This window comes from Ambystoma mexicanum, chromosome 6p (assembly GCF_040938575.1).
Source record: "Ambystoma mexicanum isolate Mex_15411 chromosome 6p, UKY_AmexF1_1, whole genome shotgun sequence".
Lineage (NCBI taxonomy): Eukaryota > Metazoa > Chordata > Amphibia > Caudata > Ambystomatidae > Ambystoma > Ambystoma mexicanum.
Window position 1 is genome coordinate 868,248,558 of NC_090935.1, and position 15,653 is coordinate 868,264,210.

Here is a 15,653-nt window from a genome sequence, read left to right on the forward strand (position 1 = left end):
TGTTGATTCTGTATCGCATTTGCTCTAATTCATCTCCCTTATCCCCTCGAGGCAGAGAGCAGAGCTTCAGGCGGCCATTGCCTTCTGCGCCCCATGGTGGTCTCCCTGCCGCCTTTTTTGACATTGAGCCGGTCCGACTGGGCTCCGGTGGGGTGACGTGGAATGTGTCCTGCATCTTGCCTTCTCATGCTGGTCCCTTTGCGGGGTGGTATTGCTGGTTGATGTCCGTCTGGGCATATGGCTGGATGTGGATTCTGCTTCCGCATCAACGTTGCCCTGCAATGATCGCTACGTGGCTGTAGGGAACATAGGGTGTTGTATGAGTTGAGGGCAGCTTACATTTGTATCATGCAGTTCATGTCTTACAGTGTGGTAGGGCACAGTTTTTATCATGCTTGGCCTTTGCATATTTGTCATTCCCCATCTTGTGATTGCTGGAACGTCCTACAGGGGAGGGACACTGCTCGGACATGTTGCTGTAACATCTTCAGATGTCTGTTGTGAATGCACAGCTCCCATGTGGCTCTACGTGAGGCAGGGTGGGCTTTGATATGCACGCACACATCAAGTTGTGGCATGGCCATGGTTTCTGTTTCTCTTGGGGCTTACATTGTAGGTACTTGGTCATGGTACCAGGGGGCGCTAGAGTACGGTGGTACAAGGGAGCACTAATGGGTGGTTGCGGTGTATCACACACATTGCTCACATACATTCACGCTGGGATTGGAGGGGTGGGCCTAACAAGATTATGCATTTTCAAAGTGGGGGGTTCTCACCTGCAGCCTCCTGGGCACCGGTGCCTGTCTGCGCTCCACCGACTGTCTATCAGGGTGGTCATCTGCTCCTCCCAAGGTGTCAAGTCTGGTGGTGGTGGTGTTGGCCCTCCTCCAGTGGCCATGTTCTCACTCCTGTGCTGGGCCAGGAGACCACAGACACGGAGCTGCAAGTCGTTCAGCCGCTTCCGGCAATCCTCCCCGTCCCTGGGCACACAGCCCACTGCTGACCCCTTCTGGCTCACTTGTCTCTAGATCCGTGCTCGCCTCTGTGCACTCGTCTTGCGCTGTTGTGGCCCATATAGCTCTTCTTGGTGGCCTATCACCTGCGCCACAAGTACAGCAAGCTCCTCATCTGTGAACATGGGTTTTCGGACCCTGTCCAGGGCAGACTTACCCCTGGTGCGTTCCTGGGACATTTTACAGGCTTTGGAAGAGTGGATGGCTTACAGGGGCTGACATTTACAGCAGATTGAGATTTCCAAGATGGCCACTGCTTTATTTTCGTTCCAGCGGCGGCGCGTTTCACTGTAGCTCAGCAGTAGCGCAATAAGTGCTGCATTTATGGGTTCGCTGCCACTTTTCCCACCGGATGCTATCTGCGTTACCGCCAAGGCCATGTGAATGTCGACTCATGATCCGGCGTTGTTTCCGCCAAACATTGTGGCGTTAACGCAAATGGCGCTCGACGGAAAATACGCCGGGAACATGAGCAATTCAACAATTCATCTTGATTCACAACAATACCTTCGTCAGGGTGGCTTTTACGATTATTCATCAAGCACATTAGTGGCCTTGCCACTTTCTGTCCTCCACAACCTTCAACCACAATGCAGTTCTTCAGTGTCTTCTTCCTGGTCCACAAACCTGGGAGGACTACTACTAATGTTCCCTATCCTGGTATACGCCCTTGCCAGGAAGAAAAAACCTCCTAACACTACTACAGTATTGTGTGGTTTGCTTGACAACCTTCAGAAAAGTCTTACTTTCAACAACTATTAAGGTTCACAATTCCTTCTATGAAGTCACAATACACATTGATGCTAGTCATTCCACTGATTTATTTCCCCCAGGCAATGCAGGTTGTTCTCTCTCTCTTGATACCTCTTCAAGGAAGGTTTCTCTCCTACCACTCTATCTCTCACTTTCACATCAAACAACTGCTGACCATGTCTCTTTATCACACTTGCCTTTCTTTGGCTTAGGCAATGCGTGTTGGTGGGTCGCTTATCTATTTCCTCTTCCTCATTCTGGGAACAATGGTTACAATTCCGCTGCAATAACGTTCTCTTATTATATTGCCAACTAGATGGCATATCTGCGTTGCCCGTGTCCTGCTCGAGTGGTGTCTCATGTGCCTAGGAGGATGTTGCTCATGTCCACATGTCAGCAAGTCTTGCTTCAGTTTGCTCTGGCAGCTCATTTGTTCTGGAGAAAGCTGTTCTTGTCCTCTGGTCGGCAAGTCATGCTGTTGTTTGTTGTGTTTCAGAAGCTCTTGATATTGATTTTCACTTTGCATCAGGTGGAGCTTTTCCAAGTGATGTTTGTTTTTTTGTGCTGCATGTTAGTCACTTAATGGCTTCAGCACATTTGAGAAAATGTCCAAGAAGGATTGACTGTGCTCTCATCTCGTGAATTGACTTAAGTAAACTGTAATCTTGCCATTTCCCATATTTGGAGTGGAGTGATATTCTTTAAAAATGCTTTCATGAACTCTTTCAAACTATATACAGTATTAATACATTTCAAAGGAATAACCAACACATCGAACATTTTGCTTCAGACACTTTTCCAAATGTTTCCTCCTTCTCATACCCACTGTAGTGAATCGGGGTGAGCATCAGTAAATGAGGGTATCTACGTAGTGAATGTTTTGCATCCAAACATAGTCTACAATCTTGCCCCAGACAAATGAGGAATCTATGCAAAATCTGGTAGCAGTGTGTTGGAACGGTGTGGATTTTTATAGCTGTACAAACATTCACACATACACACATACATTCAGTTTTATATATAAAGATATGGGCTACATTTTTAGCAAAGTATTGCCCCCTCTTACTTTGGCAATGGTTGTTATTGGTCTTTAATGTTGCACCCTCTTTACTTTGGCAATGCAATGCAGGATTTTATCTTGCTGCAATATTGGCCCCTTTTCGTGTTGGCAGTAATTACTGTAATCTTGCTTTACTTGAAAGTGAGTATATCGCCCAATTTAACCTTTCATTAGTTTGGTATTCAAAATTATTACTAGCGGTCAGCGGTCGACTACGGAGCGTTCTTGAGTTTCCTAATATAGGCCATCTCACCGGTCTCGCCATACACATTCTCTTTAACCGCTGCCTCTGCTTCTCCTGTGGACTTCTGAACTCCTGCCAGCCTTGATTGCATTCCTGCACCTCTTGGTCAAGGAGTCTGCCTTGCTCCTGCTGCACTCCGGGGCTCGCCAGCCACCAGAACTAGGCATACAGTCATAGCTCTCAACTCACCCGCTTTTGGCGGGTGTCACCCGCCTTGCAAAGGGCTAACTCACGTGCCAAGCCTCCTGCACGCCCAGTCATTCCAATGGGCGTCTCACCCGCCAGAAACAAAATCGGGTGATTTCACCCGCCTTTGCGAGACAAATGGTTGAGAGCTATGTACAGTGAAGAGTCCCTCTCTTACGGGACGGCTTGTCAGTTTTCCAATTCCCGCTATGTGACACCTGCAGTTCAATTTGCTCTCTGAAGACCCTCTCAGGACCGATCTCCGCTTCCACTATAGCTGTGACTTCGGCATCTTCAGTTCCCTGATAATGCAACTGATGCTCAAAACTCCTACTGCTGCTCCACCCACTAGTTCTAATGGCCTCCACCGGAGCGGGTCCTGCGCCTGAGGGAGTCTTAAATACCTAAAGGTCACGCTGAGGTGTGGGTCATTATGTTCATTTAGCTGCACACTGCAGTTTCGTGCCTCTGAGTCGCTCTTCCTTGTCGCAATACTTCTGGCATTGTGGGAGTTAAAGTCCCCAATATTCTGCTTCTTTTTTGTATCAAAGGCCTCAATTTTACAGTAGGCCATTAAAACTGTGGGGTCTCTAGGAAAGTTATTTAGGGGGTTCTCACGATGTTCCTGACCCAAATCCCCCCTCATGTGTTCCTCCTGCAGAACACCACCCCCAGGGTCAGGATCAGGAAAGTGCCTTTTCATAGCCACTTGAGAAGGGTCCCCCGGCAGGGTTCTTGGTAAATCACCTCTGATTCATCAAAATAGGCTTGGTGATCCTTTTCGCAATATGGAAAGCTAGGCCTTTTCATATAATGTCATCTTCCGACCCGCCACTTAACACAGACCACTTGTGAAAAGGTTGGCCCACACTGAAATAATTTAATAGGACTTTCTTAAATAAATTATGACACTCACAAACTCTCTAGACCAACTTCTTCATACAGTCTATCTGCCACATCTGCTCTTTTCCACATTCCATGCATTGCATAAACTGATTATGCTCATTTATCTTGTGCTTGCTATCCTCATCACATAATAGCAACTTCTCTCAAAAGCTATAATTACAGGTCTGGAATTATAGAAACTCATCGCAATCCATAAAGCTGGATCTACATTGTAGTATTTAACAGGATTTCGTGAAGAGAAGCCAGTCAGTTAAACCAACTGAACACCCTATCTCAACCGATTGCCTTAGAATGAAATCTCCATCTGCTCTTTTCTACAGTTCTGAACTTCAGAGAGAGATTACAGACCTTTACAGCTGTACCGTCTGCATGCTTTGAATTCACATTTTCTGTGCACACACCAAACATTCAACTAATGGCCACTGTCGTAAAATAACGGCACCCTTCCTCATAGTAACTACAGTGTAAAGGAAGTAATTTTGTATATAGAACTTTCAATGGGAGCTACACCCCATTGCCAAAGCCAGACTTTTTTAATCACACATTGATGTGTCCAGTAGTTTTTGCAAGGCATTATACAAGAGCCACTATTTTATTACTGCCTCACTGTCCTATCGCATCTCAATGTTATCTGACAAATACCCTAATCGTGCAGTCTGAATTTTGCTAAGATTCTTTGGATCTATGTGAAAAAACAGAGAAAAAAATAACAAGGCTGAAAATGTTTTTTTTTACTTTCTTTTTAAAACATGTACTCCCTCTACATCCACCTACCTTAATGTACCCCATCCATTTCTTTTATAAAAATTTGCAAAAATCCTGCAAATATTCAACAAACATTTTTTTCCCTCGTTTTCTCATTTGTTTTTTGGGACATTACCGATTCTTTTGCTTATCCATGAAGGTTGAGGCATATGTGTGCAGAAACGTGTTCTGCTGCTCCTCAAACAGTACATGCTTTTAGTTTCCAGTTATCAATCTGCCCTCCTAGGCACTAAATGCCGAAGTATTAGATGTCTAGTATGCTGCACTTGCTCACATATAAAATAAATAAATCTTGTTACATGCCAACAGTTCTGTCTTTAACAAGCATAGTTTGCTTGCCATGTTGTTTTGTCCTTGTGTTTTAAGTGAAATGGGTTGTGTGGATGATAATCCTGTTGGTCCTTTTCTGATCTTTTGCAGGAGTGAAGCCCAAGTCTGGGTGGGCGGTTGATCCCTTCGGGCACTCACCTACCATGGCTTATCTACTGAAGCGTTCTGGGTTGTCCAACATGCTCATCCAGAGGGTGCATTATTCCGTGAAGAAATACCTTTCAACACAGAAGGCCTTGGAGTTCTTTTGGCGGCAGAACTGGGGTATGTTCATATGCCTTGTCTCGTCTCCTAGAAGACTTGTTTTTCAACAAGCCCAATGGTGGTACATTAGATAGAACGACCTGCAAAAAGAGTACTAAAGCTGACAATAGAGCAAATGTAGCATTTATGGAGGACCAATAAGCATACTTTTCTTGGGCTCTTTTTTTTTTTGTCCCTTATGGTACAGTAATATCAATCTGTCTTGGCATCTGACAGTATTGTAATATAATATCTTTGAGATTGCTGCATTCCAATATAATATACTCATCCCATGGGTTTATCAAGATTCATCATAAAAGACATGCTTTTTTTTGTTTTTTACATCACTACAACTGTTTAATTGTATGTTTTAGCATTACAGAGCTATGCTTCATGTGGTGTTTATGACCTTCAAAGCAGAGTGGGTTAATAAAAAGCTGTTTTGGCAATCATATGTCAATTTCCTATAACCAAAGTACCAAAGTAAATGGCAAACCGCTTTAGTTTTTTTTCACCAATGTAATGCTTAAACAAGTATAGAGCAAAGGTTGCATCATATCGGCAGGAAGAATGCTGACTGAGCTGCCAAGCTGTGCCTGACGGCACGACTACCTCACCCAGTCCTTGCATTATTCTTTGCTTGTTAGGACATGGTATTTTTCCATTTCCATTTATAAGTGCAGAATGCAAGCACCACAATGCGAAGGAAAAATCACGTGAGACGAACTAGACGTGTTAAAACCAGAAATGTAGGTTAGACAGCTTGGTGTACTCCTGTACGTTACGTGTTCATTAATATTTTTGTCATTGTTTCTTTCCCCAGATTCTGGATCCAGCACAGACATGTTCTGCCACATGATGCCTTTTTATAGCTATGATGTTCCGCATACATGTGGTCCCGATCCAAAGATCTGCTGCCAGTTTGATTTTAAACGTCTTCCAGGTGGCAGAGTCAGTTGTCCTTGGAGAGTACCTCCTGAAGAAATCCATCCCGGAAATGTTCAACATAGGTAGGTATTGCTCATGCTATACATTTTAGAAAAATTGCTAAATGCATATGAATATTTTTCCAGCATCGTACTTGTTATGGATTCCTTGTGCAATGAACTTACCTTCGTAAAAGCACCTTTGAAGATCTGCTAAGACGTAGGACGCTGACTGGACCCGTCAATTCCCTGCTGTCCCATTCGCAGACCTCAATCTTTAGATTCTTTGTTGCAGTGAGCAGTTCATGTGAGAGCCTTTCACAGCACTTGTGGGCTGCCTCTGCCCTCAACGTGCCCGACATTTTCTTTAATCAAGACCTGCACACAGGGCCTCAGATAAGATTTTTTCAGTGAGCGTATTTTACTCCATATAGTTTAAGGTTGGAAGAAACATTAAAAAGTCATTCTCAGCGGGGGGATTTTTTTAGGCAAATAAAAATATGCTTTAGCTCTACAGCAGGCCTTTTTGTGAAATCCATACTCCATTCTGTCAAATTAAAAAAGTTTGGTCTTTTGGTCAAGCACAACTACTCGCCCCTTCAACTGCTCGACGCCTGCTATTTATGAGCAATTGCATATTGGTCAACCCGTGGTGGTCGACATATGCACCTGCATCTCCGCCTTCTACTTTTCCACCATACCATCCTCGTTCTCTTTTCCGGGAGGTGACTCCTTTTCCTATCCCGTATTTCTCCAGCTTGGCCATTTTCCTTATTGCTCCTTCTGGAGGAATTTCTAAAGGCTGTCCAGTGAGTTGTCTTTTAGAGAACTTGGCAAACAATCAGCCAAGTGCTTTTAACTTTCTTATGGATATCAAAATATTATTAATTTTGCGAATTCGTTTCGGATGCATACTGGTTATGAAAATCTTGAAATCTGACCGAGGGACATCGGAGCAGCTTAAGCTTGACTCTGTCAGAGAGATGTGTATTTAAGGAGATCCCTGTGTCCTCTTACTACATATTTTTCACAACCTGAGCCCCAGAACCACAAAACAGTCTTCCCCTGCTGCATCCCTCCCAAACTCCATGTTGCATCTACCTCCATCTTTCCCATCCTCTTATCTTCCCTTGCTCATTTTCTTTCCTCTGGCATGCTAAGTCTGTGGTCACACTCAATGTACAAGCCTAGATGCTCTGAAACTAATACGGTGGTGAATTAGTGCAGAATAAGAGCATATTAACATCCACAGATGCCACTCCAAAACTAGCCACTCTTATTTCTTTTCCCGTTTAACATTCCCAGTAAGATATTTTTCAGTAGAGTAACATCTAAAGAAAACAGCTGGCGACCTACAGGCGGTTCCATGTCTTACAATCGCGGCAAAAATGGCTGTGATTACAAAATATTGCGGCAAAAATGCTGTGGTGTTTTGCGCCACAATCATGTAAAGGATGCGGGGGATACCCCCCAATCCCCAAACCCATTATACCATTTAAGGTGGGTGGGGGAACCCCCTTCAGCCCCTGCTCCCCTTAAATGGTATAATGGGGTACACCTTTGCTGGGTCAAACCACAGCATTTTTGCGGTAATTTTTTTTACCAGTGACATTTTTACCACGATTTTATTACCCGGTACCCTACAGGCCTACTCACTGCATAACAAATGTATGATGTAATCGTCTAAGATGCAATAAGTATCCAATCAACAAGGCTATGTCTAGTCAAACTTTATTCAAGAGAGATGCATTCATGTTTCTACATAGAATGCATATAAAAAGCTTTGTAAAATGGACCATGTGAAGTGGCAACATGTGACTCCACTTCAGGAAAAAGTCTGACCTAACAGGAACACCATTGTTTGTCTCTGTGCAGCAAAATCGGACAGCATAGGGATAACCAAACCCAGCCAGAAGAAATGTAAATTTCGAATGGTTGTGTCCTCTCGCGTATTTAGATCGATATCCTCTCCAGCTGCTTCTGAATTTCTTTTTTCAGTAGAGGGCACTGTGCGTCGAGGCGGTCGTCTCAATATCCCTCAAGGGCCTCAGTCGACATCATCACTGGTAAGTATAGCACGCACAGCGCCCGTTGGCTTAAGTTCTGTTCTTCCGTGATAGCTGGCGCTTCGAGAAATCACGGCGCGCTTCAGTTTCAGTGAAAACTGTGACATATTCGAATAACAATGGCCTTGTCTTCAACACCATCGACCCCAAAGGCCGGGTGCAAAAAAATGTCACAATTGCGCCACTAATGTCTCTCATGGATTCTCATTGAATATGTCTGTGGGGCCTGGGCATGCAACATTGTACGGCAGACTGTGAGTCCTGTCAGTCTGAATGGTAAGGCTTTGAAAGAGCAAAAAGGGAAATAGGTTTTGGGTTAGTCCCCTACTAAATCCCCTGCGACGACTCAAACGCTCATCCAAGAGTCAAGATCTCTTCAAAGGAAAAAATCTAGATCCAAGAGTGCATCTCACCACTCTTCATCTTCATCGAAGAAGATGATCAAGAAAAGGCGACATAGATCACCTTCCACCTTCTCATCCGATAAAGCTCCTGGAAAGAGTATTACATGCCCAACCAAACCGCCAAACTCCTGCTGAGTGGGAGTCATTCAGGCAGGAAGTGTTAAAAATCTTCGAGAAGGCCCCTTGAAAGAGAAGGCTAAAATCTATGCTACTGTCACACCTGTTAAGAAATGGACAAGAAAAGGGCTAAGGCAAAATCCTGCATGCCCTTGAGCCCCGGACGTAAGCCAGAAACCCCACAAGAACCATCAAGGTCTTGACTCAACGGAAAGTCGTCGAAGACTCTATCCAGTCAGGGTTCGAGCCCCTCAAGGGCTCAGTCAATGCCAGTCGTAGAGGACATTGATGCCATTTGTGTCAAAATCATTGATGTCATCAGTGTGAAAACCATCAACACAACTGGTGTCAAAAGCTATTGAAGCGGTTCCCAATGAAATCTTCATTACCCTCTAATGAAGTTTAAAAATCATACAAACCTTGAGGATTTTTTCAAATCCTTGCCTTCTATTTATGAAGAACATGAGCCTTCAGACCCAGGAACTTTTCCCTTTGAATAAAAATTTGGTACACCTAATGTCCCAGAGGCCTTTGTCTCTGAGGAGTCCAGGATAAAGGACTTGTACGAAAATCTTCAATCTGCAAGTGGCATCAACACTTCACCTGAGCTTGAATTTGGCAAGCCTGCCCCGGCAGACCACGCTGATGTCTCTTATGACTAAGGCAGAGTTTGAAATTGAGGGGAGCTGGAAGCTATTTAGCTCCTGCATTTAGCCTAGCAGTGCCTGATTAGCTTGAGAACTGACAGCTACAAGGTGCTACGTTTGGCTCCTCCAGCCACCTGATGCCGCATCAATCCAAGTATGTGACAATAAATTTGTGCGTTTGGGATCATCTATAAATGAGTATTGGACACTTTTGTATGACATTTAAAGCATAATAAATAATGGGCAAAGTGTTTAATGCGAAAGCTTGATTTGCGGAACACAATGTACTAGCTTCTGGCTCCCCAGTGGTAGCTCCTGCTCACTGGCTAAAGCTGCATACTTGTGTGCTGCTTTGAGCTCCTGCTTATCGAATCTTAATTTTGATCCCTGCTAAGGTGATTCTGTAGGATGGGGCAGACCCACACCCCCATTCGAACAAGATGACTTGACAGATATATTGGATAAATGTCCTCAGAAGGATCCTGTACTTCCTTTCCATATTGCCCTACAAAAAGGGTAAAGGCAAACTGGTAGGCTCCCGAATGTATTCCAACAGTGAATAAAAACCTCACCAAAAAGTACAGACACCCCAGTGCTGATCCTGAATATTTGCCAAAACATCCTGCGCCACAGGAGCTTGGTGGTTCAGGCAGCAATATCTACTTCTAAACAAGCGACTTATCCAACCATTCTGCCAGACAGGGATAGTAAGCACTTTAATGCTTGGGCTAGCAAAGTGTTTTCTGCTGGGAGCCATGGCTTTTAAATCTGCAAATGCCCCTTGCGCTTTTGCCAAATTTACCTCCACCCTGCGGGACTGTATAAACATGGCAGCTGAGCATATTCCCGAAGGGGAAAAAAGACAGATTTGTGAATATTGTAAGAGACGAAAAGGAGGCCATGTGTGAGTCTCTTCAATCATGAATGGTTGAGGAAGTCTGGAGTTTTCATTGCTCCTGAACATGCCCTTTGATGGCTCTTGGCTGTTTGGCAGCAAGACTGAGGGAAGCCTAGAGAAGCTGCAGACCTCAAAGGCGGCAGCCAAATTCCTTGGTGCTGCTATCAGACAGCCAAAGGCATCTTACCCCACTGGATCATCTTTGAAGGGTAGGTCCTTTTGCTTCTACTCCTCCGTTGGAAGATTTAGAGGACTGGTCCGTCAAAGGGGGCAAAGAAGATTCCTTTGTGGTGGATGAGGGAGGAGTTCCAAGTCTGCCCAAGCAATGGCTACCTTAATATCAGCTGCTGCTTCTGCTGCCTCAAAACCTCTCTGAGGCCTTAACCCACAAGACCCCGGTGGGAGACACTCTCACAGCATCTGCAAAAATGGTGGGGTATTAGTTTGTACAGATGTGTGGGAAACAGTAGCCCAGGGTTACTGCCCCCCTTTCTAAAAAGGCCTCTGGATCATCCACAGGGGAGCCACTCATTCATAGTTCCAGATAAATTACTTTTGTAGGAAATTTTGAGCCTGCTAGAGAAAGGTGCTATAGAACCAGTACATGTGACGGAGAGGAAGAAAGGGTGGTACTCTCTCTCTTTTTTCTAATCCCCAAGAAGGACGGAGGATTGAGACCCATCTTAGACTTGAGATGCTTAAACAAGTTCCTCAGGAAGGATACATTCAAGATGGGTTATCCTTTCTGTGATCCTTCAGGCCGTGCAGCTTCAGGATTGGATAGTGTCATTGGACCTTGAAGATGCTTACTTTCATGTGTCTATTCATCTAAAGCACAGAAAGTACCTCAGGTTCGTCATTGGCGGGTCTCACTATCAGTTTTTTATTCTGCCATTCGGGCTGACCTCTGCATCACCCCTAGGGTTTTCACCAAGTTAATGGCGGTCGTGGCAGCGAGTCTCAGGAGAAGGCGGATACAAGTCTACTCCGACCTGGACGATTGGCTGATCAGGGGTCATTCTCCCGAACAGGCCCTGGAACATCTCAGCATAACCTGCCATTCTCTCCACCGACTTGGCTTCTTCCTCAATTATACGCAGTCCCACATGATACCTTTGCAAAGGCTCCAATTCATCAGAGCAGTCCTGGATGCATCCTTGGGAAAAGCCTCGCTACCTGAGGTGAAGGCTCAACACCTCCTGCAGATGTGGGTTGGGAGAGAGCCCATGCCAAACATCTGACGGTAAGCTGTCGTTGGCATCTCCAAACTGCACAAACTTTTTTGTGCTGAGGGCAGTCGGGCTAGTGCTGAAGGACTTTCTGCTCTCTGTACCGAGAAAGATGGTCCTGATGAAGGCGGACAACACAGTGGCCTTGTACTACCTCTACCACACTGCACAGATCTCAATCCTCTCAGGCCTATCAGATCTACCTACACCAACCTACTTACCATTCCACGCATCAATAGAGCCAGGGCTGGAGGTATAGGCTTCCCATACCTCGCACCTAAGCTGTGGAACGCGCTGCCCACCCACCTCAGAGGCGAAACATCTCTCCTCTCCTTCCGCAAACATCTCAAAACTGTCCTCTTCAACTAATTTACCATTTTGATCTAGATGATCAAAACATGTATGTCATTAAAGTACAATGTATGGCCAATGTAACCACGGGCACCAATCTGTATGTAACTAAGTCTAAGAATCACTGTAACAAGCGCCACGATGCCTCCGGTCTGCTGCGCGCTCAACAAATGTGAATAAATAAATAAATAAACAAGAGAGGTGGTGTAGGGTCACTACCATTGTGCAGAGAAGCAATGCAGCTCTGGTTCTGGGCAATACAAGAAGGAATCTCCCTGTTGGCAGTCCTCCTGTTGGAGGAGAACACCTCTGCGGGCGCTCTGAGCAGGCAGAGCATAGTTTGCCACGAGTGGGAACTAGCTGAGGAAGTCCTTTAAGAGATCTTCACCCTTTTGGCAACCCCTCAAGTAGATCTATTTGCAACCAGTGTCAACCGGAAGTGCAAACTTTTCTGCTCCGTGGAATTCCCCAAAGAGGAGCTCTAGGGGACATGCTCATAGTGGACTGGGAGTTCCACTCCTGTACGTGTTTCCTCCAGCCCCGTCATTCTTCACATGATCAGGAGGTTGAGAAAGTTCGGGAAATCCATGATCCTAATTGCTTCGATTGGGCCAGGAGGACGTGGTACCCGAAATTTCTGGACATGTCCTTCTGCCCTCCAAAAAGTCTTCCACAAAGAGAGGACCTTGTCTAGCGAGAGGAGGGTTGGGTTCTCCATCCAGGGGTCAAGACACTCAACCTTCCCGCATGGTTTCTGAGAGGTTGAGAAATAAGAATAGGGACCTACCGGATGACGTAATGGAGATTTTGCTTTCGCCTAGAAGGCCAGCAACTAAATCCTCGTACTGCTGCTGTTGGAACACATTCAGTAGCTGGTACAGGGAAAAGGACGTGGACTCTTTTCTTTTTTGTTACATTTGGCAAATCTGGGGCTCCAGATTGGGACCATTAAAGGATACCACATTTTTTTAAATTCCATTGCGGATCACCACATTTTGCCCTTAAGACCTGATGAATGCAGTGAAGGATTTATCGGCAGAAATTGGTCATCAATGGTATAAATAGACCAGTAACAGATATGAGCCTGGCACTCAGGTTTGCACACCTCCACCCAGCCTTGCCTGTGGCTCGAACTGAATGTGCACCTCTGTATTCAGCGTTCCCATAGGGTCCTGCAAGTCTCTCTGGCAGCCAATAATGGGGCCTTAATGCATACCACAGGTGTAGGTGGACCGTGTTCTGCATGGCGGGCCAATCAGTCGCTGATTCCACTGGCATGTTTGTGTGCTCTGGAAGGTTTGGGAGCATTATAGAAGCACCAAATCACGTGCAATTTATTTCTCTTTGTGTTTTGTTCGACGGTAGGAGTAGATGCTTACAGGGTAGGCCAACAACTTATGTTTTAGAGGAGATTTTGTATATTTTGGAGGAGTTTGGTTAGCTTGAACTTTCTTGACTGTACATTAGATGGTTCTATGTGATTTCATTGAGTTGAATTCATCGAATAGGAATTAATCGAATTAAAAAAAAAAATCTTTTAATCCATTTCCTCGCCTACATATGCGGGGGGAGACCCCAGGCCCCCCTTTTACTCCCTTCTTTTTTATTACCCTTACCCACCCCACCAACCCCTGCATATTTTGGCGGTGAGGGCTGACTGACAATACTTGATTTAATGCATAAGAACAGTGCTGTTGTAGAGCAGGAGAAACCCCACTTCTCCCTACTCCCGCCCCCTTGCCATTATCATATTTGGAGGAGAGACGAAGAGCCATGATGGGGAACCCATGCCTGAATCCTTGGAATATTCCTGTACCACGTTTAGTATGAGACACAATATGCACTCAGACAACCCTTCAGAGTGTACCTGCAAGCTGACATAGTGGAGGAAAGTTACCAAGAAGGGTGTACTTTGCTGAGCTGTTGAAATGCTTTCAGGAACAGAATGAATGTGCGTTAAAACAGAGTCTGTCGACCGTGAAAGAATGTCATAAAGAAGATATAGGAACATATGCTGAAACGATTTGCAAATACTTAAGAACGATGATGTAACTGAAGCACTAAGAGAAAAATATACTCCATGATGCAGTACTCACGAACACAGAAAAAAGAATGAATTAACTCACTGGTCAATAACTGTAAATACGCTGAAACGCACAGTAGAAAGAATACATGGAAGCTTGCTTATGAGAGGTATGTATTAAATGTTTAGGACGACCATTAGAAGAAGATTGATGACTGTGTATGTCAATCAAACCAGCAACCTCAAAATACGAGCCCAGACTCTTAAAGTGGAAAAATGAAGTTTTTTCCCTTGCAAAATAGAGAACATTGGCTTGGAACCAAGGATGCTATTTCGAGAGATGGAGGAAAGGCACAAAGGGAGTCTAACAAGCAGACCGTGTGCGAGGACATATTTCCCAAAGATTAGGAGGAACAAAAACGTGTATGGATGCCAAATATTGGACAATTAAAAGGGCCTCTAAAGGCCAAGAGGAGCAACTGCACCCAGCATAATTGAATTAAATGTTGGTAAATGCACTGCCGATATAGACAAATTCATGGTCTTGTAACACGTTACTAAGAGCTCACAAACAAGGGCTATTCATGAAGTCTGAAGCTAAGCTAATGGGGTGCCTAAACTCCCTCAAATGTCCGACACAGTGCAGACTGGCATGGTCAGCTTTGAAACGGAAGACACCGGCATGAGGCCTATTGATGAGAGAGGGTAGAATAATTGGGAAAACAAGGGCAGAGTTAACCTATCTCCAAGCACCTTGGTTTAGTTTCTATGTACGTGTTTCTAGCGATCCGAATGTCCAGTGTTGGATTTGAGTTACCATCCAATCGGAAAAGCCTGCCATGCACTTTTACATACAATGTTGCAAAGTATTATTCCGCTGCCATGTTCTCTGCTATGACGAGTATATTACACCATGTGTATAAAAGTAGCTCAGGGTGTGTCTCACAGATAAGAGACAGCCAATGAAGATTAAACATGCATATTATCTATATGCAGACATGATCCCCTAATCCAATCCAACCTCTCAATAGGTTTTACAGTTTGCCACGTAGGATGACGTCATAAATGACACATCTAGCATTATATAAACTGAGTATAATTGAAAACACATTGTGATCTTGCATAAATCGATTTGATAAGTGTTTATTCGCGCTGCTTTACTTCTTTGTGATTAAAGCAGTATTTATTTTTTAAAATCTTTATTTATGTAATTCAGTACAACACATTAATTGCCATAAAAGTATTTGTTTGAGTTCCTTGTGACATAAATTTCGATTTCAAGACCTGACTTCAAGGTCCGCCTTAGGATTGTCCATCTTTGCTGCACTTTGTGTTATTAATAATAAACAAAAGCAGTAAATCCAACAATCTTATCACCAGTTTTCAAACACAAAAAGAAAGCAGAAACGCAACCCCTCTCCCCCTCCTGCACCCCCCTTAACATAACAAATATGGCTCAGAAACCATTTTCTGTCTGGCAAACATATGTTCC

General features: G+C 44.5%; 1 protein-coding gene across 1 annotated transcript in view; it reads left to right on the forward strand.

The window, feature by feature from the left end:
- Window positions 1-15,653, forward strand: part of MAN2A1 (mannosidase alpha class 2A member 1) — a 1,346,034-nt gene that overhangs the window by 537,545 nt on the left and 792,836 nt on the right. Inside the window, exons 6-7 of the mRNA XM_069625484.1 lie at window positions 5,348-5,521; window positions 6,324-6,510. Of these exons, the coding sequence (XP_069481585.1) occupies window positions 5,348-5,521; window positions 6,324-6,510 (361 nt within the window). The remainder of the gene's footprint in view (window positions 1-5,347; window positions 5,522-6,323; window positions 6,511-15,653) is intronic.